This window comes from Cololabis saira, chromosome 6 (genome assembly GCF_033807715.1).
Source record: "Cololabis saira isolate AMF1-May2022 chromosome 6, fColSai1.1, whole genome shotgun sequence".
Lineage (NCBI taxonomy): Eukaryota > Metazoa > Chordata > Actinopteri > Beloniformes > Belonidae > Cololabis > Cololabis saira.
In genome coordinates this window covers 16,989,651-17,017,244 of record NC_084592.1, presented here as the reverse complement: position 1 = coordinate 17,017,244, position 27,594 = coordinate 16,989,651, and the positions used below count along the sequence as shown (strand labels likewise).

Genomic DNA, 27,594 nt, shown 5'->3' with positions numbered 1-27,594 from the left:
TGCCCCGTGGCCAGAACTCGTGCAGGATTTGAAGTTAATTTTGCCTTCGATGGGGGTTTCATGCAAACGTACTGTAATCAAGGAAGTGAAACAGTTACATATGTACTTCTGCAATTTACATGCTTCCAGCTCGCCGACAGCACAACCCAAACAGTGTTTCATGTTTGTCATCAGTCGCAGGGATTTTTTTCTTTATGACACGTGGAGCAAAAAGACGAACGAGGTTTATCAGGACTTAATTGTATTTTACTTACTATTTTGCCGTCGACAATACCTTTTTTACAATCTGAAACATCTGAAGTGCGAGTCAATTACTTTAAAAATCAGCATTTAGAGCTCACGTAGGATAAAACAGTCCATGCACAATGGTGAGTTATATTCAATCTCTCTTTACTTTTACATGTTTAACTTTCTTTTTCTTATTTATGTATTTTTTTCCAACAGTCTGGCTCTATGTAAATTTAATAATGGGGTGCTTTTCTGATTCAGTGCCAAAACCTTGTATCAATAACACTCTTGTGTGCAGTTGTTTGATTAAAAAACCATCCTGTTCATATAATTTGCTGTAAGTTATTTTGTCTTTGTAAAAACATGTTGTGCAGAAAGTATATCATATTAAAGCTGTGTCACAACTGTGCATAAATACTGCTTTAGTCATGTGCTCTTCCTCATACTGGGATATACTCAGTGTCTAGAGAACATCAGTTAACGTTCAAGGGATTCAAAGTCTCTGCTTTAACGCCTTGTTTGGTTCAGTTGTAAAGTTTAATAACAAGAGTGTGACAAATGGCTTGTGGTGGCTATTATCACTGTCAACAGGATTTTTATAAACATTGCATTATATCTGACATGAATGATCATAGATCTTCCTGACGTTGCTTGTACTGTAGTACAGTATCTTTGTACAATTATCTCGGTTATCACCTACTACTTAGAGGTTGTTTGGTATATTTTCATGCGTACAGGGTCAACATTAATAGTTCTCGCACCGTCACTGCCATCTTCTGGGGACAAAAGCTCAGTGTCACACAAGTTGTCTGCCATCTGTGCCTCCTACATTAACACGTATCTGCTCTGAATAACTCAGATGGCTGAGCCTTGTACACGTTTTTTTCTTGTCTGCAATGGAGCAACATAAAAGAACTGAACTCTCTCTATTAATCCATCCATCCATCCATCGATTATCTATACCCGCTTAGTCCAACTCCAGTCCAGGAGTAAAACTGTGGAACTCATTAGATAACGACCTTAAACTAGCAAATTCAATAAAAGCATACAAGATATTATTCAAAGCAAAGGTAATGGACACATAAATAGAAACACAATAAGCAAACAAAGAAGAATGCACACATGCATGAGATAAAATGACAACTTAAATTGGTTTTGTCGGTTTCCTTAGCATCTTTTCACTTTCTGTTTTCAGAGCTATCATTATTATTATTATCATATTATTGCTATTATTATTGCTATTATTATTATCATTATTAATATTAATATTATTATTATTATTATTATTATTATTATTATTATTTTGTGTAGACTTATGATACTTCATTTGTTCTTTTTGTATATTCTATTCAGTTAAAAGGTGGGCAAGATAAGCTTTATGCTTCAAGCCCAGACCTTTTCAGTCAAATAATTCACAATGTTGACCAGGAAAAAACCTGTGTTATCTTGTTTGTTGATTTTTGTTTGCTGGTTGATTGACCGAAATAAATATTAACTAACTAACTAACTAACTAACTCAGGGTCACGGGGATTTGCTGGAGCCTATCCCAGCTCTCTTCAGGCAAAAGGCAGGGGTACGCCCTAGACAGGTAAGAACAGAAGTCTTTCTGTTCAATAAGAACCAGAGGAAATAAAACTGAACTCAAGGTCCATGTGACGACCTGAAACTACATCTGCATAATCTTGCATCAAAACAACCTATGAATATAGCACTTACACTCATATGCAAAAGCTCGTACTATATCCTGTATGTAAAAGTAAAAACTACCTGATCTTACTGGGTTTAACTGTTATGACTTCAGAGAATCAACATAATGTAACTGCAAATTATTTACTTAACAGAAATAAAGAATAACATAGACTCCATAGAGAGCAGCAATAATAACTTTGATGTTATCAATCTCTCACATTGTGGAGTCATTTTTTCTTAACGTTGCTTCAGTTAACTGACGTTTTGGGGCTTTTGAACTTTTCTGTTAAGGTCTCCACATTTCAGCTGTTTTGACGTCTGAACTTGGTGGTATTGAAATCAGTCAAGTCTCCTCCAAGTTCCTAGGAATTCTGGTGGATGAAAACTTGTCCTGGAAAGAACACATACATACAGTAACCAACAAAGTTTCAAGATCATTTGGTATCATCAGAAGAATCAGGGGCTTGGTTCATCAAGTTTCCCTCTTAACCCTTTATTATAGTTTGATTTATCCATATTTCATGTATTGCAATATTGTCTGGGCAAGTACCTGTACATATCCATCAAATTTACACAAATTATTAATTATTCAAAAGAAATTTGTAAGATCAGCTACATCTTCTCACTATTTGGCTCCATCTGCTCCCCTCTTTAAAGCTCTAAATGTATTGTCTATTTATGACATTAACATAGTAAGTTCAGTCCTGTTCTTTTATCTATAAATGTACTCACTGTCAAAATATCCTCCCTACAACTTTCAAAGATTACTTATAGACTAACTCTCAAGTTCATGATTATAATACTAGACAATCTGACAATATTCATCCTCCCTTCAGCCGTAACACTCTTAGTCAGTTCTCCATTAAAGTCAGAGGTTCTTTATTATGGAACTCACACATAAATATTGCTAACTCCTCATCTTCTCTCTGCAATTTCAAATGTAGATTGAGGGCCAGCCTCTTAAATAAACCCTTTTCACACGATCTCTAAGATGTAGCTTTGTGTGCATGCTCGGGAGTATGTGTATGCGCACGCACCCACACACGCACATTTCAATCATTCATTTGTAAATTTGATGGTGTATTTGTATGTATTTAGCTATTTATTTAAATTTCTTTTTTTTTATCTCTTCATGTGTTGCTTTTGTAAAGTTTGATTACCTTGTTTACTTATTATTTGTATTTATCACTGGTGAGAATCCTTTATAAGCCCACCTTGGGTTTCTTTTTTCTCACCTGCACTGCACTAATTATTGTATTTGTATTGTTTTTAATATGTGCGAACAAATAAACTAAACTAAACTAAACTTTGACCGGGCCATTCCAGATGTTTCTGCTGAAATCTTGTGCCAAACATGGCATTGGACGTTAAAGTCGTAGTTGTTACCATTATTTTCAGATAATATATTCCACCCACCTCCCTGTCTATTATTTCTATTATTTGTCCGCAGGCTGGCATTTGCCGGATACGCCTGCTGTTCCTGTGTCTCTTCTGCCATCATGAGATGCATCCTGGTGCGTGCACGCCGTTATGGATGTCTCCAAAGTTCCCCTGTGACGTATCAGCCAGCAACACCTCCGAGGTGACGTTTAACTGCCGGGGCCGTCATCTGGATCGCGTGCCCTATGGGATCACGAGTAACGCCACCCATCTGGACTTGTCCGAAAACTTCATCAGGCACGTTAAAGCCGAGGCGTTTTCCAAGCTGTTGCATCTGACCCGGCTCGACCTGAGCTGGATGAACAAGAACCACAGGACGACTGTTGATGACGACGCTTTCAAGAATCTCACAAAACTGCGCGAGCTGATGCTGACCGGCAATCATCTGAGACAAATTCCACCTCACCTCCCCGTCAGTTTGGAGATCCTGGCGCTGCAAGTCAACAACATCACCTACATGAACAACAAGACATTTGCCGGCTTGACAAACCTGACGGAACTGTGGTTGTCCAAGAACTGCTACATGTGGAATCCGTGCAGGGCATCCGTCACCATTGTGGACGGCAGTTTTGCCGGCATGGCCAAACTTGAGAAACTGGACTTGGCTTTTAATAACTTAAGCCGAGTCCCCAGAGGACTGCCCCATTCGTTAAACATGCTTAATCTCAGCTCTAATAAAATAGAGCGCATATTTAAGGATGACCTCCGTGGGTTGTATGACTTACAATTCCTGGAACTGCAGGGGAACTGCCCGAGGTGTCACAACGCTCCCTACCCCTGCGTACCTTGCCGTAACCTTTCTCTCGAAATTGACCCCGGGGCGTTTAATGATCTGACACAGCTTGAGCAACTGAACCTGGGAGGAAACTCGCTGAAACATCTCAATCCATCTTGGTTTGAGAAGCTTAGCAATCTCAAAGAGCTGTTCCTGTCATTTAACTTTTTAATGACAGAAATTATTGACGAGGCTACATTTCTGAGGCACCTTCCCAGCCTTGAAAAAATCGACCTGTCTTTCAACTATGCGTTGAAGATGTATCCACAGACGTTAAATCTTTCAAAAGAGTTTTCCAATCTGGTTTCTTTGAGAACTTTACATATGGGGGGTTTGGTCTTCCAGAATATCGGCCCGGGGACGCTTGAGCCTTTGTATCAGCTTAAGAATCTGTCCGCGCTGAATTTGGGGACTAACTTCATCATCCACTTGGATCCGTCCATTTTTGGCAAATTCAATCACTTGAAAATGATTTATCTCGCAGAGAACAGGCTGTATCCCATCACTGTGAACCCGATGCCCCCAAATCCAATGCTGGGATCCAGTGGGAGTTCAGGCCTTTCCATTTCACCGTTCACACAACCCCACTCAAAGGACTTTACTTATGAGATTTCGCACAGCCTCATAAAGGACGAGTGCTTCAACTCGGGACGCGTACTCATCCTCAGTTCAAACAACCTGTTCTTCATTTCTCCCAAGCAGTTCGAGGGCTACGGAGATATTGCATGTCTCAACCTTTCAGGGAACGGATTTTCGTCGGCGCTTAACGGCACCGAGTTCTCCTCGCTGCCTAATCTGACATATTTGGACCTGTCGTTCAACAAGATCGATCTGGCCTATGACAATGCCTTTAAAGAGCTGCAGAAATTACAAGTACTAGACCTCAGTCACAACCCGCACTACTTTCAAGCATTTGGGATAACGCATAATTTGAATTTTATACAAAAACTGCCTGTTCTGAGGGTGCTGAATATGAGCCACAACTCCATTACCACACTGACGACAAAACAGCTGTGCAGCCGATCCTTAGCAGAACTTCAGTTCACGTATAACTCCCTCGGAGTCCTTTGGAAAGTAAATGATGGCTCGTATGACACACTTTTCACTAACCTCACCAATTTGACGATTTTAGACATATCTAACAACAACATGGCAAAGATCCCCGACAAGGTTTACGAATATCTGCCTCGTAACCTCACAAAACTGCGCCTCAGTCACAACTCCCTGACGGACTTTTTATGGGACAAGCTGAAGTTTTTCCATCAACTTGAAATTTTAGATCTGAGCTTCAATTCCTTGTCCCATGTGACGAGGATTAACTCGAGCATCACCCAGTCTCTGACGTATCTCGATCTGAGTCGCAACCAAATTTCCCAGCTGGAAAGTGGATTTTTAAAGAGTCCAAAGAACCTTAGGACCCTTAGTCTAAGTTACAACAAACTGACCATCATCAATCAGTCCACCTTCGAGCAGGAACCAGGGAATCCGATTTTGACTTTGCACTTGGAGAAAAACCCCTTCCAGTGCACTTGTGACTCACTAGACTTCATCGTGTGGCTCGGGAAGAGTCACATGAGGATTGCCAGGTTGACCACTGCAGTGACGTGCGCCACACCAGAAAACAAGAGGGGTAAAGCCCTGATATACTTTGACATTAATCAGTGCGTAAATGACGATCAGGCGTTCCAGATGTACATCCTCACAACGTCCTTCATTACCGGTTTTATGTTTGTGGCAACAGTTGCTCATCTTTTCTACTGGGATGCCTCCTACGTCATTCACTACTTGAAAGCGAGGTTAAAGGGGTACAGATCCTTGAACTGGACGGACAGCGCGTACGATGTCTTTGTGACTTATGACACCAAAGATCCTCACGTGTCTGAGTGGGTCATGAGGACTCTGCGGGTGAAACTGGAAGAGGAAGGGGAGAAGTGTCTTCCTCTGTGTCTGGAGGAGAGGGACTGGCCCCCAGGGGTCCCGCTGGTGGACAACCTCACGCAGAGCATCCAGTACAGCCGCAAGACCCTGTTTGTCTTGACGGAGGGTTACGTCAAGACCGGGGTCTTCAAGCTGGCGATGTATCTGGCCCACCAGAGGCTGCTGGACGAGAACGTGGATGTGATCGTGCTGCTGATGCTGGAGCCTGTCCTGCAGCAGTCTCACTTCCTCCGCCTGAGGAGGAGGCTGTGTGAGAAGAGCGTCCTCGAGTGGGCGCGGACGGCCGCTGCAGAGCCCTGGTTTTGGCAGAACTTGAGGAATGTTATAAGAGTAGATAATCAGGTGATGTACAACAAGACTTATTCAAGGTATTTCACCAGCAAATGAGGCGGGATAACGTTTGATCAGTAGTGTGAAATGGGATTATTTATTTTGTTTCCTTGTGGACAATAGTTTGAACTTATTTTCAAACCTTTTGTTCTGTATTGCTCTAAAATGATTGTACAGTACATTGCCAGGTTCTGCATTGGATGTAAACATTAGTTTAATCTGTCTCCTTTTATTGTGCAGATACTCGGGGGTCATGCTGTGGGTCTCTGGAAAGACAATTTATATTGTAATAGACACTATATAAATAAAATTGAATTGATTAAAAGTGGAAAACTTAGTCCAGAGTTTTAAAATGTTTGGTGAACCAAAGTAATTATTAATATTTGATCATTTGTTTGTACACATCACATTTTGTAAATAAATTACTTTAAATGTGGACTTTTTCCTCTTTTTATAATTATATTAAATAAAAATTATCCAATTCAAAAAATTACCATTTCATTTAACTGTTTCCTTCCAACTAACTTGCTTTAAGAAGATATATAATATTATTAAGAAAAATACTAAAAACGCACTGCGTTCTTGCAGTTACTCGTATCAACCACATGGGGTCGCCACAAGCCAACCATCGAAACCGTAGACTGTGTGATCTTAAAAAAACTAAACTCTAATTTCTCCAGCCTGATAATACTTCATATATCTTCTTATGCTCGCTTTATAGGAGGGGAAACATCTGCACCGTTGCTGGGATGCGCTCAGCCAGCTGTCGTGTCGAAGGAAAACTAATTCAGTCTCTTAATGAGACACAGCTGGGGCTGATCAATAATAGCTTCTTTTTTCTACTGAATTATCATATTTCGAAAATAAATATTATGAAAACGATATAATCAGGGTTTGCACTATGTAACAAATGTTAAAAAGAAAAAAAAGCTACCAATTTCGATACAAAAAGCGCACTCTGGCGTGACGTCAGAGGCGCATTAACATACTGGGGGGTATTTATTGCGGGACTGAGGCGTGACACATTACTCTGCTCCTGCGGCAAAGCAAACTGCGACTTGTGTTGGTCTCTGCGCGAAAATCTTGGTAAGTCTATGGCTGTCATTTATTCTTGCATTTTGGGATTTATAATGATGCTTCGGGGCGTTAATCCACGCTGTTTGGGTCTTTCTTGGCTCAACGCCATCACAACTGGAAAAGCAACATATTCTGGGGGGGCGGAAATTGTGCCTTTTTTTTTTTTTTTTTTTTTTTTTTTTTTTGTAACTCACTTGCAGTAGCATAAATTCATGTGCATGCTTCCAATTTCAGTGTTGGGGTATTTTATTCTTGTGTATTAAGGGTAATGCTCTTAAGATGACAAGAGAAGGCTCATGTAAAAGTACACACCTGAGTGCACTCGACGCGTAATTATACTGCTGGATCTTAAACTGGGGCAAAAAAAAACCTGCTTAACAAGCTTTCTGTCCTGTTTTTAAAGCTTCTACAATGGCTGACAAACCCGACATCCAAGAGGTCACAACCTTCGACAAGACCAAGCTGAAGAAGACGGAGACGCAAGAGAAAAACACACTGCCAACTAAAGAGAGTATGTACCCCTAAATGACTTATTTATTCTCCTTTTCTTTGATTGGGCATTAAAACTGGTGTTTTGTTCCTCCCCCTCCAGCCATTGACCAGGAGAAGGCAGAGTCATAATGATCATCCCACCTTCGCGCTCGACTTTCCACCAGCTTGACCCACTGTCCTCCAACAAGCACTTAAACCTGCAACAATGGCTCTTCAACACCCTTCAACTTGATCAGGTGGCTTCATGGCCACATCAGTCCTGGTCATCTGTCTGCATAAGGAGCAGGCGTGTCAGTAATGAAAGACTTCCACTTTGATTTGTAACTTTCCTGCCCACTTGACTGCTCACCAAGCAAGCTGTGTGTAAATCTTGAGTGCACAAGTCTGAATATGCAAATAAAAAAAAAAGTAAATCTAATGCTTCTTGTGACACTTCCTCTCACCGCAACGGCATGAGTAACCAGCTCTCATTTCGCTTGTCTGTATTTGACGGGCTCTGTAGGTGCAGCTTTTCTCTCCTGGGTATATTGCCTTGCTGAACTTGTAATTGTGGCATTCCTGCAAGTTTACAGCTGCACCAGTTTCATGGAGGAACAAAGCTTCCTGCCTAAACTTTTCATTAGCACTTCCCACGCTGGTGCCATGTACTCACTTCTGCAGTTTTTTTTTTTTTTTTTTTTTTTTTAAGATCCCAATAGTTTCACAACTCAAACTAGTTTGGAGACCGGTTTTCACTGGGGCTGAGGCACCCCGGTTTCAAACATGATAAAGTAGCAGGCTTCATTGGTTTAATTGCCCATGTAATGACGCCCTTCTGCAGTAGGGGAACATGGAAACTGCACCAAATTGACTATTTATCCACTGTTGGATGGTAATTTGGACTTTTTTTGAACCAGCTCTCTTGGGATGACTCTCGCTTCTGATTTAAAATCAGTTTTCATTTTGTTCTACACTAACTTCAGTCTGAAATGACATGTACTTAGTGTGGCAGCTGTGCTGGGGGAACAATAGCCTCTGCAATGGGACTGGCAGGACTTTTCATCCTCAGAAATGAATGCAATCTATTGTTTACATGTTTTAAACAATATCAGCTCGTGTCTCAAAATAGCTGAAAATATCCCATTACTCAATGGAAACACTAAACTGCCCTTAAGACTGGTTTGTGAACCTGAGTGATTCAAGTGGAAACTACAGAAACAGTGAATGTGTTGGAATAATCAATCATGATCCTTTTTGGAATAGAAACATTTAATTTGTATACTTAAATGCAGGGGTCACCAATCCTGGTCCTCGAGGGCCGGTGTCCTGCATGTTTTACATGTTTTGCTGCTTCATTGCACCGTGATAAAAGTGACTGTCATTAACAGAACTGTGCAGCCCTCAATGACAAGCTGATGACGATGATTAATTAGAATCAGGTGTGTTAAAGCAGGGAAAACTCTAAAACATGCAGGACACCGGCCCTCGAGGACCAGGATTGGTGACCCTGCTCGAGTCTGAATTCCATGATAATGAAAGAACGCAAATGACGACAAAACCAAACATGGTGGCGTTGAGTAAGATGGGAGGCCATCCGCCACCATTGTGATTGAGCACACGGTGCAGAGGCAGTGACTCAGGCTGATGATGAAGGATGCAGATGTCTCTGACGCTGCGTAGCGAAGCAAACGGTACATAAAGCACTCGGAGCGTGCGACCACACTGGCACTGCCGTTGTACAACAACTGCATTGTATGAGTGGATCAAGATGACTGGTGAGAAGGCAAGCTGGGTAACATGGCATCCATAAAAACTCACGTCAAAGATTTCCTGTCCTGCTGTAAGTGCAGCAGAAAATACTTAAGAAAAGGATATTTAACAAACTTTAAGACCAGGGTCATTTATATAAAAGCTTTTATAATATAGCTTTTATATATAAAGTTTTATAACCGTATCTTTATGCGCTTTATGGAGCGTGTGTGGGCTGCTTCAGGTGCAAACTATTGTCATTATTAAATACAAAGTGACATGATCTCACAGCCGCTCGCAGAAATATGATGTAAATAACATCTGATTCTGCTGTTTCCTTCTGTTCAGGCTAAAACCTGAGAGCGCCGGACATCTTCCTTGCTCTCTGTTTCCATGGTAGCGGTAAAAAAACAGAAGTCTCTCATTTTACAGTCTTTTGTCATTTTCACACGATTAGAGACCATCCCTCAAAGCTCTGATTTTATTCAAGTCTGGGAGTGTTTACCGACTGGTATGTGTAATAGCGATTCCAGAAAGTGGCTCGCCTCTCTGCTTCTTTCTCGGTCTTGCTCAATCTGAAGCTTTTCACAAGACGAAAATGTATTTTGGGATACATCAGTATCACTACTCAAAATAAATGTATTGACACTGACTATGCTGCCCTCATCGCCAAACAAAGATGTGAGAAAAAACTGTTTTAAAATCCAGCTGTAAGGCTAAGAACCAGGAGAAAGTGGCTCACAGTGAGGTCATCTCTCCTCTCTTGGTTGAAAGTGGAAATCGACACCTTCCCTCTGGGAAAAGTGTTTGAATTGAACCTGCTGAGGCGTGTTTGGAGCCAGGTATGTGCTGGGAGATCCAGTGTTGTTGTGCCATGAATAAGATTTAGAAAATACCATTCAAGAAAAACTTTTTAACTTAAATTCACAGCTTTATTGTAGCCATCAACCCACCTGGTACAGAAACAAAACCTTTTTTCTCCCTCACTGGGAAAAAAAAACACACTAGGTTGGACGTCAGATAAGTAATATTCACCAATAAGTACACAAAATAGTGTAATCAGAAGGGGAAACATATTTAAGTTGGTAAATATGAGTCAAAGTTATCAAATCTGCACGTGTAAATGATTAAGGACAATATGTTTCTTTTTTTTAGTTCAACTACAACAAGCAGAGGCTTTATTTTTCTCTCTCTTTGTTTTCTGACGTCAGCGTGCACACAATCTTCTTTTTCATGCGCTTGGTGGGAAAAGTAGTTGTGTCATTGTGTGAGAGCTCGACACAAAAGGCTGAGGGTGTGACCAGTCAGGGCCGCTGACGCGCACAAAAGAATCCCACAAACATGCACAAACTGAGTTTAAGATTTGAATACCACTCTCTTTTTTTGAGCCAGCGTTGATGATGGACTTTGGCAACTGTTGTGAGGGCTGGGCATTGCTCAATAGCACAAAAAAAAATGGCAGATTTAGACCATGTGGGGTGGATTTGTGGCTGAGTTTTGACAGACACGCACGCTCATTCAATTATTATATGCTATGTTGGGAAGCACACGCTCACTGCTTTCTTGGAAATGAAGAAGAGAAACTGGCAGTTAGGTGCTAATCAGGTATGCTTAATCCACCGATGAGCAGCAGGTGGGACCAGCTCTACGAGTATATGTTTACTCCATTTGGTAGAGAATTGAGTTGTGAGTTATCACAATGTCAAGCCGGAAGAACATCAGAAGTTGTAGCTGCCAATCAATCTTGTAAGAGGATGTCAAAAACACTCTGACGTCCCTTTGTTCAAGTGACAGTGATTATTAATCATTAAGTTTTCACAATTTGAGAACATTAGGTTGCTAATCCAGCAGGAGTGGACGTCTCAGCAGGTTCATCCCAAGGTCTGACTTCACAACACTGCAAGAAACCCTGGCGCTACACACCAGGCTCTACAAGGCCTCGCTAAAATGACAGAGGGTTATGTAAGGAAACTGACAGACTCAGAGTCAGAGCGATTCTAACAAACACTGCTGTAAAGTTAAGTCCTTTTTTTTCTTTGTATGTATCATCAGAGTAATGCTCTTGACAAATCCTCCAAACCCCACATGTCAGCTCCTCTCTCTGCCACACTCAGAACGATGTTTGTGTAACATACAGTGTGTGTTTCTCAACCGCCGATCACTCTGTCTGCACAGGATAAGCGCTTCACTGAGATGATACGTAATATGACTTCGATAATCTACTTGGCATCATATGTGTCTTCTGAGTTGCAAATCCAGGCCTGTCCGTGTAGTCAAGCTGGAAGAAAAGCAACATTACACCTGTGCAGTAAATGAGCTACTATTTTGTCAAACTTATGACATCTCGTCCACGTTGGGCAACACGTTGTGTCTCCGACTGCTTTAGAGCTTTCTTTTTAACTGTGGGACTCAGAAACAGGATGTGGTTACCGAGCTGCAGAAGACTCACAGCCTGGCTCAGGGCGCCGATGCACTTACAGCATTAATGTACGGTAATGATAGGAGTAAAATGAAGATGTTGCTGACCTAGTTCCTCTTTTCTAAAATTACACTTCTTATTTGTAAACTGTTCCTTGCATAAAAAGTATCGCCTCATCATCAAAAGAATAAATAAAAAAATGTGTAAATAAGTTTTGACATGTGCTGGGCCAAGTTGGAACACTTCTGTAGCACATGGGGAGACGCTTGTGAAGAACATGATGAAATGGCCATTAAATGTATACACGGCCTGTATTGTTCTGTCTGTCCGTCTCCACGTACCTCGTAAGAATGCTAATAAATTTGATCATGACCTTGCATCAGTCATGATCTGAGTTTAGTGTGCTGAAATGTGTTTAAGGTCTGCGTGCTGATCCGCTGACAGGTAAACCGAGAGCCGGTAGCTTTGCCAGAAACCCGTCTGGCCTGCAGGTAGATCAGTGCGCCGCGATGAAAACTCTCTGAGGTATGTGCTTAACGATCAGTCCTCGCAAGCACCACTTTTATACAGCATGTCTCAACTGGATGAGTGCTCCACTGGCCACATGTTGAGAGTTTTATACCGAGCCATCATAAATGCTCGCAGCTGGGTTTACATTTGTGCTCAGTGACTGAATTTGTGAAATGTATTCTGAATCCATGTGGTTGAAATGGCTTTTTGTGAGACAATTTACTGCTATTTATGACATTTTAGCTCTTCCTTTTGTGCAGGCTGTCGCAGTCCACCACTGCAGCATGAACTTACCTGAACACGTTCATTTAGAAAAACCCCAAAGACCAAATAAAACGCCATGTGAAGATATGTATTACCCCCGTCTTACATGCATCCCTGCAGCAACGGCTCCAGAGCTCAGCCTAAGTAGAAACAGGAAATGAAATCCGCCTGTGTTCATTTTCGTAGACCTTTACTGGTATCGACACAAGTCTGAAATAACAGCGCAGACATTTTCAAACCAGGAGCCTTTAATCCCTGCAATAGTGCACGGGACGTGAGGCTCTTGTGCTCAGACATATTGGACGTTAAAGGCCATATTGCAGCATGTCCTATCCTGTTAGACATGCGGTTTGCAGGAGCTCTGCACGGAGGTGAGGTGGGGGTCTCTTCTCTGGGGACATACTTGTGTAATTACACCCGGCGCAGACCTCCCCGGTAAAGAGGACATAAAGGGCCACTTTAACCTCTCACCCTCCAGGTTGAACAGTAAACTCAATCCCTTCTGACAACAAAGAGCCAACTGAGGCGAGGGTATAAACCTGTCCTCTCTTGACACGGGGTTTCATGATAACAGCAACATGTGCCTGTGACAGAAATCTGACCATGGAAAAGCACATTTTCCATACTACATTAGAATATCACGGCATGGCTGACGAGGTTTCAATCCAGAAGTGATGCACTCGTTAAATGTACCCTGCAAACTGTTGCACCAGTAAAACTTGAGCACAGGAGACACGGGGGGTAAAGCAGGGTAGCGTTATTAATAAAACGGCTAAAGTGGAGGACTTCAGGAGCCATAAGAGTAAAAGAAATGAGGGCAACAGAGGCTGACTTAGATGCAATCACATGGCAGGAAGTGAACAATGGGAAGTACCCAGTTGACTAAACAGATTTGAAGAAATGGCAGAAACTCCTCCGTGTTTAATGTGTGTGTGATCGAGTCAGCACTCGCCAGAGGACCGTCCTTCGTTAGAAAAACATGTTTACTTACACTAGTTTTGTTTTCTTTTTAAATGCATTGCTGAAGAAAAGATTTGTGTGTCCCTTGAAAACATGATAAGGACAATGAGTCACAAATCGACACCCTTAAAAACGTCTTGTGCTTTTGCATTGAGCCACTCTGACAGCTGTAGTACAACTGCTCCACGGTTATTGACAAGAGAATGGAGACGATGTAAAACAGATCAAATCTCTGCATACACTCATCATGATGAGGAGCTTGAGTGTTTATGTGAATGTATCTCTGAGTCATCCAAATCCTCTGAGGTCTGTCTGTCCAGATGCACTGCTTTCAGACTCACTTAGCAGCTGATTTTTATTGTTTGTTATGTATATTCCGCATGTGTCTGAGGAAGAGCACCTGAGAACTTATGACCTACAGACTTGTGCAGCAACTACAAAACTCCGACAAATGAGTCCACGTTACCAACTCTGTGACATTTGAATTGACAACCCCTTCACACATGTGGTGTGTTCAGTGACAGCTTTCATGCAGGAAGCACATATCTTTTATTGCAGGGGGAAGTGACAGCTCTCTTCCTTGAACCAATGCAGAACTTCAAAAATTAGCGTTCACTGAACTCAAGAGTTCAAACTGAACAATGCACGAAGGATTTGGTCAAATATCAATCACATGGCCTCGTATCATTTGTGCACGACATACTCTGAAATGAGCGCTGGCCAATTTCAGTTAGTTATTTTTCTGCAGCACACTCACTCACTCCCTACCAGAACAGGATGTGGTTGTGTATGAACACACATTACTTTCAAAATAACTCTTCGACACCCGCGTCTCTCCTTTTATAGTAAAAGCCTCGCTTCTTGCACCTTGGCCCGCAATGCCTGACTGCGCAGATGCCCACATAGACACAACTGATTTACTTAAAAGGGAAAATGCATCTCGCTAGAGACTTAATTTTAGATACCAAGTATAATTTACAGTATAAAACAGAATAGAGCAAGAGGAGAGAACGGGCCTGAATGAACAAGTGGAGAGTTGGGAGGCGTACATCTTGAGATTATTACATGTTTTAATAAACACAGGAGACAAAGGTGCAGAATATCAATTTTGTTAGTATTGAAGCCTCGATCTAACATAACCTAACCCTAAACCCTAATAAATAGACACTTCTTTTCATTTACCACTACATGTACTGTTTTGCAGGATATGATGCAACTGACTTCAGTAGACTGGACTTGCGTGCAGACAGCGACCTCTGGTGACAGAAGGACGTACAGCATCCACAGCAAACCTCAACTCATGGTCAAATTCAATTGGATTTTCTAATTATGAGATTAAAACTCAAACTCAATTAGACTTTTAGTTTAGGCAACATATGAAGCAACACATAGTTCTGTCTTTTTTCTTGACTCTTTTTTATTTTAAGTGCTTCATATAAGGACATAAAATCTATGATTGGTGTGTTGTATTCTGCTAACTCAATCAGTTCTTCTCACTAAAGCCGTATAGATAAATCCATCACTCTCCCTAAGCAAAAAAGCAAAAAGAAATAAAAGAAAAAGACACTTCCACCACAATCCCTTTTCTCCAGGCCAGTAGGGGGCGCTGTTGTCGTTGCATCCTTGCCCTGATGATGCTGCCCCAACAACTCATACAGCATCCACGACCCACATGCCTGGGACATCACTCACATAGAGTCACATTTCAATCTGGAAATGGAGAGTGCAGATGTGTTAATGTGTCATCATGTGGCACAGGAGCGTTTCCCAGGACTGTCAGAGCTGGTACCGACACCACGTGGAAAATGGAAACCAGGATTTGAGACTACAACGTGAACTCTTGACTCATGTTAAACTACCGCAGCACACATGCCAAGCGCACTTTGTACTGTGTTGCAAATGAAATGGTCATATACAGGCTGCATCGATAACAACAGCACAATAAACAAGTGCATGCTACTGTATTTAGCATTTAATTCCCATGACTGGCATAATAAACTGGTTTAGGGAAGAATAGTGACTGTTGCTCCTCACTCAGTGGAAGGCTTCTTGGGTAAATTTGAATATATAAAAGACTTGTGTCATCAGTATCATTAGCAGAGGTGTCAAGTAACAAAGTACAAATACTTCGTTACCTTACTTAAGTAGAAATTTTGGTTATCTATACTTCACTGGAGTAATTATTTTTCAGACGACTTTTTACTTTTACTCCTTACATTTTCACACAATTATCTGTACTTTTTACTCCTTACATTTTAAAAACAGCCTCGTTACTCTATTTCATTTCGGCCTTTAATAAAAACTATCCAGTTAAATTGCTCCATCCGGATAGAGTGAATTTGGTTGTGGTTGTTTCAGATGTTCTTGTCCAGTTTTGTTCTTACATCCGTTCCCTCAGATTCCTGCAACTAAACTTGGATGTACATTCCAATAAAGGTTAGGATAAATGATAACATGCCTCTGAAGTTTGACTTTTTGCACCATTACAATACTTATAGGCAACTAGTCATCATATCTCCTGCTCTCTGAAACACATGTTAATGCTCAATAGTACACATATATGGTTCTTTAATATATTTGCATTATACTAAGATGCATTCATTTTCAATGGCTTTTGTCCTTAATTGCTTTTTTCCCCCTTACATTACTTTTACTTTTATACTTTAAGTAGTTTTGAAACCAGTACTTTTATACTTTTACTTGAGTAAAAAACTTGAGTTGATACTTCAACTTCTTCAGGAGTATTTTTAAACTCTAGTATCTATACTTCTACCTGAGTAATGAATGTGAATACTTTTGACACCTCTGATCATTAGATATCTTCAGTTTTATTTCAAAGCTTAAACTTCATCCTCATAACAATTTTCACTTCTTAAAGACGTTCATCAAGCATTAGCGTTCATGACAGGTTTATAACAACTTTAAATTAAACTGAACATGAAAACGAATCACTCTAATTAGTCCAACAACAGTCTGTCGCTAATGAACAGCAGATTCCTACTAGATGTTTGACTGTCTGCAGGGTTGGTCAGGGGCCGGTCACCCAATAGATTAAGCCTATTTGTGCTTAGTGCTGCATATTTAAAGTAACCATTGGGTATTTCCAAACCCCACCGAACTCGTTTTATTTTTGCCAAGAACCAATCCAACAATGAATGCATTCATGTTCAAGAAATGCTTCAGACCTCTTTATATATTAGAGTAAATGAGGTATAACCACAGTTTAGCTATAGCTGAAACTGTTTTTCCTCCCAGACGTGAGTATGAACTGGACGTCTGGCAGAATAATCACACACTTCCAGGGCTCGAGCACAGTGTTTAACCGCAGAATTCCCTCTCATCCCAAAACTAATTCCATTGCAATTTTCTAATCACTGCGTTCAGTCTCCTTTTCCTGGACGTGCACCGAACGGACGGGGTGAAGCAAATGAAACCGATTGGGGAATTCGCAACATAAAAGAAGCATTTCAGCAACCAAAATCCTGCCGTTCCCATGGAAACGAGACCTGCTCATTTTCAGGGACACACACACACACACACACACAAGCAGGACCAGATGTCAGGGCTCGACTTTGAAAGTGTGCAAAGTCATTAAATGCATTTTTACGACTGAACCCAGAGTAAACATACATGAGAGTAAAGCTTTATGTGCTACCTCTGAAAGAAACATCAAAGAGTGCTGCAGCTGCTAATGACAGGTCTATGCATGCCTGAGCTCCACAATTAGCTGATACAGCTAATTACTACGGATTAAACTGCAAGTGTGCACCATCTACAACCAAATGCATGTGAAGTGCATGTTTTGTTGTTTTTTTTAGACAAAAAAATGGCTTCAATAACTTGCTTTGGCTTCAGCATTTAAAAGGAAGAATCTTATTTTTCTATTGTTTCCACAGGAGTTTCAAGTTTTCCTGTGCAGGGTTTAGTGAAGCAAGGAGTTTCCCCACAGATAATCCCCACCCCTCCTCACAAACTCACTCCTACCTCCAGAAGTCACCACCTATCCCTACTCAGAGCAGTGTCATTTCAGTGTCAACCCATCTGTGGAATTTCAGGGGGGAACGAAGAGGAAGCATATTATGGGACACGGAGTCTAGCTGCAGCATTGAAAACACCGCAAGATATATATGTTCTTCCTCATTTTTTTTTCCAGCCTTGGAGGATTTTTATTTTGTGTTCTGGAAACAGACAAATCCCAGCGTGCCTTGTGTGAAACCCCAACCGGGACCTGTTCCTGCCTGAGCTGTTTAATGACAGTGAATCCCTGAGTAGGAGTCGTCAGAATTCCCAGAACAACGCTTGTCCTGTGGGAGACAAAGCACAGCGGTTGCTCGAAGTGTCAAACATGCAGCCGTTTACTTTGATCAGTGCACTTTTCCTCCTGCTCCACGTCTCCTGTGGGACCACCGAGGCTTACAGGTAAGTCGGGGGAGCGTAGCAGGAATATGTGATGCCATGTGTTGCGTTTGAACCTTTAAACCTGCAGCGAGAACTTTACTTGCCAAAAAGATGTTTGCATGTGACATCAGACAGATGTATGTGCACTTTAAACTGACTGTCATGAAGCAGGGAGCAATTAAAAAAGCTAGACACTTGTAGATTCTCATCATGATAACATCTGAAGTGGAACTTGAAGAGTAACACACTGCTGCCCCTGCTAACAGAGGACGACGAGTGTGTGTGTGTGTGTGTGTGTGTGTGTGTGAGGGACAGCTATATGTGGCACAGCAACTGTTAATAACCGAAGAGCACCTGTCACCGTGAGGAGCCCCTCTCCTGTGAGCTATTCTGGTGGATTTCTATCAAGTCTCAGATTCCTCAAGTCCCATAGCTGCCTTTACGATTCTAACAGACACCAAACATCTGGGAGATTAGAGCTCGGCTCTGAGCCTGTAAGAGAAGATAATGATGTCTAAGGCTATACAGCTAGATTTTGATGTGCAACTTGCATCCTTCAATTAAGTCGCTTAGCAAAGCCAGCAGGCAGGTTACAATCCTCATTTAATCAGCGCGCTAAAAATACGCACCTGCAAACGTCAGCTCCACTTGAGTGGCTCATTAGGCCCCAGTCCGGGGGAGTTTACATGAATTTCACATCTGACTTTAGACGCAAAAGTCCCTCAAAGATCAAAGTGGAAGCATGTGTGATTAGTCCTGTCAGCATCCTGTCAGCTGCTGCTCCGCAGGGAGCGACACTTCCATCACCGATCAGGCCTTGAGGAGACACTTACACTAGTGGTTTGTTGTTGTTTTTTTTGGAGGGTCCTTAATTAAAAATATATGTAGGAAGCTTGCTTTTAGGAGCGCTTAATGAGACTGGGGATGTCTGACTCTGCAAAGCATGAATTTGTAATTACCTGAAAATGCCTTCCCTGTTGCAGTTACTGAGATTAGGATTTGTTTGCAGTGAAAGCCTAGTTTGTTATTTAATGTTCGGTGTTTTAACAAGAATGGCTTATAAATACCAAGACGAATAAAGTTACCTGCCTGACCTTCTGCTCGTGACCTCTACGAAGGCACAGCCGACAAGTCCGTGCTGGAAACCATCCAGGCGTGTGTCGCTACGGCAGGAGGCTGGAGTGCTGCTATGGATGGAAAAAGAACAATAAAGGCCAGTGCGAGGGTAGGAACTGTCGATATTCAAAGTCTCATCCCCCTTTTTTTTGCAGGATGTTGCGTAAATGTCTTTTCCTAAGCCAGAAAATGCGGAGGAAAAGTAAATAACATTTTCGCAAATCCCAGCATGATAAAAAAATGTTAAAAATTGTGTGGTTTGACTACAATCCCAGCCACCGCCGCTAATATTTCTGGTTTGTATTTTCTTCCTGTTAAACGCTTTACCAGCTGAGTGCGAGCACGGCTGCAAACACGGAGAGTGTGTTGGCCCCAACAAATGCAAGTGTTTCCCAGGATACACCGGAAAGACGTGTAATCAAGGTAGGTATTTGAGGTCAGAAGACATTTTTGGACAGCAGAGCAGTCTCAGCAAAACTTGAAACAGTCACAAAACGTGATTTTTCATGGTTTTAGTTTGTTCTTTTTTCAAGTTACTAAACACAATTAGAGCTAATTAGAGCTAATTAAAGGAACAGCAATGTCAACTACTCCTATCATGGCGTGAGAGAGTGTGGGTGTTGCAGCTACACACATGCTTCAAGCAGAGAAACTAAATTTGAGTGACTTTAAAAGTTTCCAAAAGACATGTGATGCCCTTTTCCAAAAGGTGGTGTGATTTCCTGAGGTATTAAGGAAATGTCTGTGACATTTTTATGGTCCAAATACCACAGACACCACAGGGACGCTATCACCTTTCCAATCACAGCCATCCATCTCTGCTCACTGCAGCTGGTTTAAGGGGCTCAGCATCACAAATCCACTACACCTCCCCTCTGCTGCAGAGAGCACCTCATTTGAAATTGATGTTCTCGACTTTTCTGGAAATTGATACGCTGCCATTTCTGAGGTAGCACATATGTGGTGGATATGAAGAGGGGAGGCTGGGTAATTCCACTGTAATCTGGGTTTGTGATGTCATGGTACCCTGTACTTGGTCACAATCGTCTAACTTCCAGTTGATGAAGTCGCTTAATATGCTTTATTTCAATGGAGGTTTAACTTAAAATGTTTGACTTTTAGGATCAGAGTGTTACAAGTCACTCTTATTTCTTATTTCCAGATCTAAACGAGTGTGGCCTGAAGCCCCGGCCCTGTGAGCATCGCTGCATGAACACCCACGGCAGTTACAAGTGCTACTGCCTCAACGGATACACCCTGATGTCTGATGGATCCTGCACCAGTGAGTCCCTTCGAGCAGCAATTCAACCAACAACCTGAGTAGAAGCTGAAAATAATGACTTGCATATCTAAAAATGTGAGTTAACGGTTTTGTGGCGTGCAGATTCGAGGACATGCTCCCTTGCTCACTGTCAGTATGGCTGTGAGGAGGTGGAGGGGGAGATCCGCTGCCTCTGCCCGTCTGCAGGCCTGCAGCTGGGCCAAGATGAGAGAACATGTGTAGGTGAGCAGCCACACTCACATATTAATAACTTACCAACAGTGCATAAATGTTTTGTAAGTGTTCAGTACCATAAAAGACAAACTTATGCCGAATAAAACACACGAGAAGCAAATCAAAGCACTGAATGAGTCCAGAAAGGGGTTTTGCCTTTGAGAAAAAGGCTGACGTTGCTTTTTTTTTTATGTTGCATAGATGGGGGCATTTGTGAATTGGAACAATTCTGCCAGATTTATTACGTATATCTTCTCGGCGCTCGGCTTGTAAATCATTGTATGCAATTAGGTTTCATTGCTTCCCACGAAGCCACTCCGTCTGCGACTGAGGCAGACAGACGGGATCAAACGGCGGAAGTCATATAGCAGCTCGGCGGCATCGGGTTCCAGGACTGCAACTGATCTAATACGTGCAAAAATAGATTTACAACACATCCGAACTCTGGAAAATAAAAGTGATTACACCCAGATGTACCGTACAAAAGATAACACACTGGCCGTATTTTACATGAACTGCCAACCAAGGCTAGACACAGAGTGTCTGGCCAGATATGCATGTGAACCGGAGGCTCAGACTGCAGATTAACCACCAATAGGAACATCTAAAACCATATTTATAAGTAAAGTAATACAACTATGAGGCAGACATTGGAGATCTAGAGCTAAAATGTTCAGTGAAGCCGATATCCCTGGTGGTTTAAGAATCTTCTTGTACATTTACAGTTTTTCCTTTTTTGCTTCCCACCTGGCTGGTCACACGCCTCACTGTTCGGCGGTGGGAACCCAGTGAAGGATCACGTTTAGCTGCAGATTAAAGAGCAGGTAATAGCTCCACTGGGCCTCCCCCCATCGCCAGAAGGCAAGGCAGACAGCCGGCCAGGACAACAGACAACCGGAAATATGAGTGCCTGCGCGGAAGAGTGGGAATTCCTTTTCCCACTCTTCCTTACAGGGTGAGAATAGGAATTCCCACTTCCTTGCGGCGCAAAAACAGTACTAAATGGCAAAAACAAACATTTCTTGTTCTAAGCTCTTAAACTAAGCTCAGAAATGATATTTCTAAGATGAAAACATGGAATACAGAGAACTTTAGAGGTGTTCAGCTCCACTTGTACTTTGGCTTGATGGGAAATCCAGTCAGTGGCTCCTTTAACCATCCCCCTGTTTTGCCTACACAAAACAGGGGGACGTTATTTTGGAAAGTTGTAAGTAATATCAATGAATTTTCTTCTGAACCTGTCTTTATATTTTATATAACAAAATTATTTTCATTTAAATACAAAAATGCAAGGAGCATAATCAGATATTCTACTTAAAATAAACTATTTTGCACTTAAAATCTGTCTATGATGATTTGTTGAAGTGTAAATATTTAATAAAATGTTATACTAGCCACCTATAAATTAATAGGTTACCCCAGCAGTTAGATAAATAAAGTGGAGGGAAGTTAAAGTTCAATGTATAAAATGGAATAACTTTAAATGACATCAACTTTTTTTGTAAATACTTCATTTGAGTGACTGAACTTTCTTTCTGCACCTGCCTTTAATCAATTTTTCTTCAGTTTTTGATTTAACTACCCACTACAGCAGGATGTATATTCTTTATAGCAGGACTGTGTTCGACTTCATATCACTGTGCATCACAGCGTTGCAACGGATGTGTATTTATCTGGAAATCAGTGAATGTATATTCCTCAAAATGCCTTTTTTTTCCCGCTCATCACATCCTGAAACGCCGTATCAGAGGACTCTGAGTCGGTGTTTGGCCCAGTCACAGAAATCAAAGGAATCCAGATTACACCACCCCAGGAAAGTACTGTAATCCCATACAGCGGCTCCTTTAACCGTCCCCTTGTTTTGCTTCCCTTCAGATATTGACGAGTGCTTAACTGGGAAGAACCTCTGTCCCTACAACAGACAATGTGTCAACACCTTTGGCAGCTACTACTGCAAGTGCCAGGATGGCTACGACTTGAAGTATGTCAACGGAAAATATGATTGTGTAGGTAAGGTATATAAGTTTATTGAGAGGAAACTTCTGCGACTACTTCTACTGAGATTTAAAGCGTGCTTCTTCCGATTTGCAGACCTGGATGAGTGTGCATCCGGCACACACAAGTGCAGCCACCATGCTCTGTGTGTGAACTCTCAGGGATCCTACAAGTGCAGGTGCAAACCTGGCTTCAGAGGCAGTGGCTTCGAATGCTCCGGTGAGATCCAACTTCTGCCGCACGGAATAATGAAAGAAACAAAAAAAAAAAAGTGCAAACTTATACTAAACATGTCAAAAGCATTTGTATCCGAACTTTTCCAGACAAAGTAGTTGGACAGATGGGTCAGCAGCAGTTTTACAGCTGAATATTTCATCCGAAGGCTCTAACCATCAGCAAACCGACGTCCTGCCAGCGCTGGTTTCCTGCTCTTTTGCAGACTTTAGCATTAGAGAGACGCAGATTGAAAAAACACCTCTGAAAATATGACACTGCATTGTATCCAGCCCTCTGTGCTGCGCTCTCTGAACTGGGCCCACACATGAACAGGAGCAGCTTTGTGCAGTCGAGTGACATAAAGACTGCAGGGTCAGGGGTGGAAGTGTATGTGAAGATGCCTTTATCTTTTGTAGTTAAACCATTTTATCAGAGGTCGTGGGATGGAGACAAGGGCAGTGCAGACGATTCCCCGAATGGTGAGATTGTGCAGAATCCAGCTTTAGATGTCTGCCCTGCAACCCCCTTTGATCTATTGCTCACCCCCCCCTGCTTCTACAAACACCACCGCAGCTTCTCTTTCTCTGGCAGAAATGTCCTACGTCCACAGCATCCACAAGCTGGAATCCTCAGCATGACAGAGCTTACATGACATGATGCTCGTGCATTCAAAACACTCATTTAAGCAGCATAGAATGGATGTTGCAGTTATGCTTTACGTGCATGCAGTTCAGCACTACATGCAGTCTTGGCATGTTCATATTGTGATGCTACTGTTCATGTGGGAAAGTGATTAAATCTATGAACTGGTGAGTAACTGCGAGGAAGTAATTAATAAAAACGGCAGCTGCAGAATTGAGTCCTGGTCAGATATTTCTCTCATTGCATTTCCATATGTCCGATCTGATCCCTTTCCCTGACTGCAGCCATCCCGGACTCCCCGGCGAGGCCCGTGGTCCTGGGAAGTGAGCTGAGCAACGAGGACATCGGGAACATCATCCCCGAGTCGGCCGCCACGCCACCTCCTCGGAGCCGCCAGCAACCCTTCGACTACGACGGAGAGGTCTTCGTCGGCACCCCGACGGAGGGGAAGATAGAGGGGATTCCAGAGGAAGGAGAGGAGGAGGAAGAGGAAGACAACCAGCTCAATCCAAGAGGAGATGTTTTCGGTGAGTGTTTTGTTGTTTGGTGCTGCTGGCGCTGTAAATCCACTCTCAGGCGGGGGGGGTGTCCGCAGAGCGAGTAGTGGCCATAAACAAATTCAACCCTATTTCTACAGATTTTGCTCTCGCGTCTGTGCAGCATCCTGCAGCTGAAATAAGCATCAGCTCAGGATTAAGACTCTGACCAGTAAAGACGGGTACATGTTGCTTCAAGCCCCCAATGGCCTCGAGACCTGCACAACTCATTTGTAAGGACTGTGGCAGTGCAGGGCTTTGCTGCCTGACAGGGATGTCAGATATTATTTGTTTAAAAAAAACCAACATGCATTATCACCCTGATGCTCCTGGAGCATTCAACTCAATTCCATTTTATTTATATAGCGTCTATTTACAACAGAAGTTCTCTCTAGGTGCTTTCCAGAGACCCAGAACACGACCCCCGAGCAATTATTACATAAACATCACATAAACAATGGCAGGTAAAAACTCCCCTAAAAGAAAAGAGTTTTAACCTTGGGCGCTCAAATGCCAAAAATAGAAAAAAATCCTGCCTGAAGTGTGTAGCATGTAGTAGGAAATAAATAAGATTCATCAACAATACAGCAGATTAAAAAACTAGATTCAGAGTTATTACTGGACTGGGCAGTGAGATCACGCTTTTGTTTTTATTTCAGTGAGAAATCCCATAACTAAAGTTGCTTTTCACCACCATCCTTGATCTTTGTGAAAACACAAGAGCCCGTGTTAAAACCCAACCAGCAAGAGGAGACAGGCCCCCAAACATCCATCACCTTCGGGCAGGAATTTTTCTCTTTTGGCATCTGGGAGCCCAAGGTTAAAACTCTTTTCTTTTCCTTTTTTTTTCTCTACTTTCCATCCCCCTGAGAGAAGGTTGAGGAAGGGAGGGAAGTTACAAAGCCTCACAGCCTTTTATTATGTTTTCCCCAAAACAGCTGTTGTGTGAACAGAGCCGAGTGCCTGTAGGAGAGTCTGTCATCAGCACTCCAGACCCCACCGACACCAGCCCGTGGCTGAGCAGGTTCACTGACCCCAGCTGTCACTCATCTGAGTGTCAAAGGCTGCTTTTCACTGGGAGATTTGCTGCGGAGCCTTTAAAACGCTCCAGTGTGTGTGTGTGTGTGTCGGGGAGTGCATTAGCGGCGGTAGGGCAGGTCTACACCTGTTGGTTAAAAGCCCCTATCTAGCTTCTTTTTTTTTGTCATCATGAAAAGTCTCTTCATCATATTGACAAGTGTTTCTCAACCGTGCAGTGATGACAAACCTGTGTCTGATTTTTACGGATTATCAGTTAAATAGAGATACAAATGTATGAAGTTGCCCACATGTTTACTGGTGCTGTCTAACACAACAGCCCCGCTGCCTGGGCTAAACGCCCATTTCCTCTCCTTCCTGGAGGTAAAAAAACACCATAATTTAAAAAAATACTTGGTTGCAAGTTTGAATGAAATGTTATTTTGGAAGGTTGTAAGTAATATCAATGAATTTTCTTCTGAACCTCAGTCTTTATATTCTATATAACCAAATTATTTTCGTTTAAATACTAAAATGCAAGGAGCATAATTAGATATTCTACTTAAAATGAACTATTTTGCACTTAAAATCTCTCTATGACGATTTGTTGAAGTGTAAATATTTCATAAAATGTTATACTAGCCACCTATAAAATAATAAGTTACCACGGCAGTTAGATAAATAAAGTGGAGGGAAGTTAAAGTTCAAAGTACAAAATGGAATAATTTATTTAAATTACATCTGGATACAACTGTTTTGGTAAATACTTCATTTGAGTGACTGAACTTTATTTCTACACCTGTCTTTCATCAATTCTTTCTTCAGTTTTTCATTTAACTACCCACTACAGCAGGATGTATGTTCTTTATAGCAGGACTGTGTTCGACTTCATATCACCACACATCACAGCGTTGCAACAGATGTGTATTTAACTGGAAATCAGTGAATGGAAATACCTCAAAATGCCTTTTCTTCCCCTCCTCATCACATCCTGAACGCAGTATCCGAGGACTTTGAGTCGGTGTTTGGCCCAGCCACAGAAATCAAAGAAATCCAGATTACACCACCCCAGGAAGGTAATCCCATACAGAGTATATTTTAGTGTCTCAGTTACATAATGATTGTTTATGTGACTAATTTGAAAACATGCAATTGTTTATTATCATGTAGAATATTTCATGGACTGCAACTTTGATCAGGGAGCGTGTGAATGGGTCCAAGACAAGGCTGACGACATGGACTGGATTGTGGCCTACCATGATAACGGTAACAAAATAGTCACAACAAACTTTTCTTGACTGTTTGAATATAGTTTAATTTATGAACTTCAAACATTCTCAGGTGATGAGTACTACATGGCTGTGAGCGGGCTCCAAGGGGAGCAAGAGGATGTAGCCAAGCTGAAGCTGCTGCTCAGCGATCGGACCCAGCAGGGCAGCTTTTGCCTCACCTTTGACTACCGTGTGGTGGGACGCCATGTGGGCGCACTCAGGGTGCTGCTGGATAACACTGCTTACCCTGTTTGGGAGCAGAGCCAAAGCAAAGGTCGGGTTTGGCAGACAGAGCTCCTCACGGTAGCCTGGACCGAGGAAGCCCCAGAGTCCGTGAGTCATTCAATCTTTTTCCTAAAGGAAATATTATTGATGAAGTAACTGCTAAAAGTAACTGTGCTGACATAAATGCTCCTCTTGATTTTTATTTTTTCAAATGTCTTCACCTACTTGCAGATCCTGCAGCTTACATTTCCACTGATTGTCTTTCAGATCATCTTTGAAGCTCAGCGTGGGAAGGGTGTCGGAGGGGAAATTGGGCTGGACAATGTTGTACTGACCTCAGGGCCCTGTGAAGAAGATGCCGGTCCAATTTTCTGAGAATATCCACCTCAAACCAACATTTCTCTGTCCATATCATTGTATCTTCCATGAATAATTTCTCAGTGTTCTCAAACTTCACAGCAGAATGAAGAATATGTACAATTAGTGCATGCAAGTTTTAACTCCATGCTGCTACATCAATCCATTTTTTTTGTTTTGATTTTTTGAAATAGTCTTATTGGATACACACAACTCAGTTCTCAGGTACAGGTGGAAGAGTAACTATGTAAGCCAGTGTAACAGTATTGTGTTTAGACCGTGTTTTGCATGTGACAATGCATTACTGAAGTAAACTAAGGACAAATATCTATGATACATAATGTGAATTCTTAGATGTATTAAATCTAAAATCTTAGATGAGTAACGATTTTGTTCCACAGTATCTCAGTGCATAAATGTGGCAAAATTTTCATTGAAATGAAACTGTATTATTACATTAAACATTTTTTTCTAG

The 27,594-nt window shown here is 41.9% G+C and overlaps 1 protein-coding gene across 1 annotated transcript; it reads left to right on the top strand.

The window, feature by feature from the left end:
- Positions 1–133: 133 nt before the first annotated feature.
- Positions 134–27,594, top strand: egfl6 (EGF-like-domain, multiple 6). The gene is given in 13 exon segments (XM_061723417.1): positions 134–368; positions 3,369–6,478; positions 19,374–19,474; positions 19,696–19,788; positions 20,528–20,647; positions 20,750–20,869; positions 22,736–22,870; positions 22,952–23,074; positions 23,998–24,240; positions 26,268–26,342; positions 26,437–26,532; positions 26,608–26,870; positions 27,030–27,594. Coding segments are annotated over 13 exon segments (4,590 nt in total). The 5' UTR covers positions 134–365; the 3' UTR covers positions 27,138–27,594.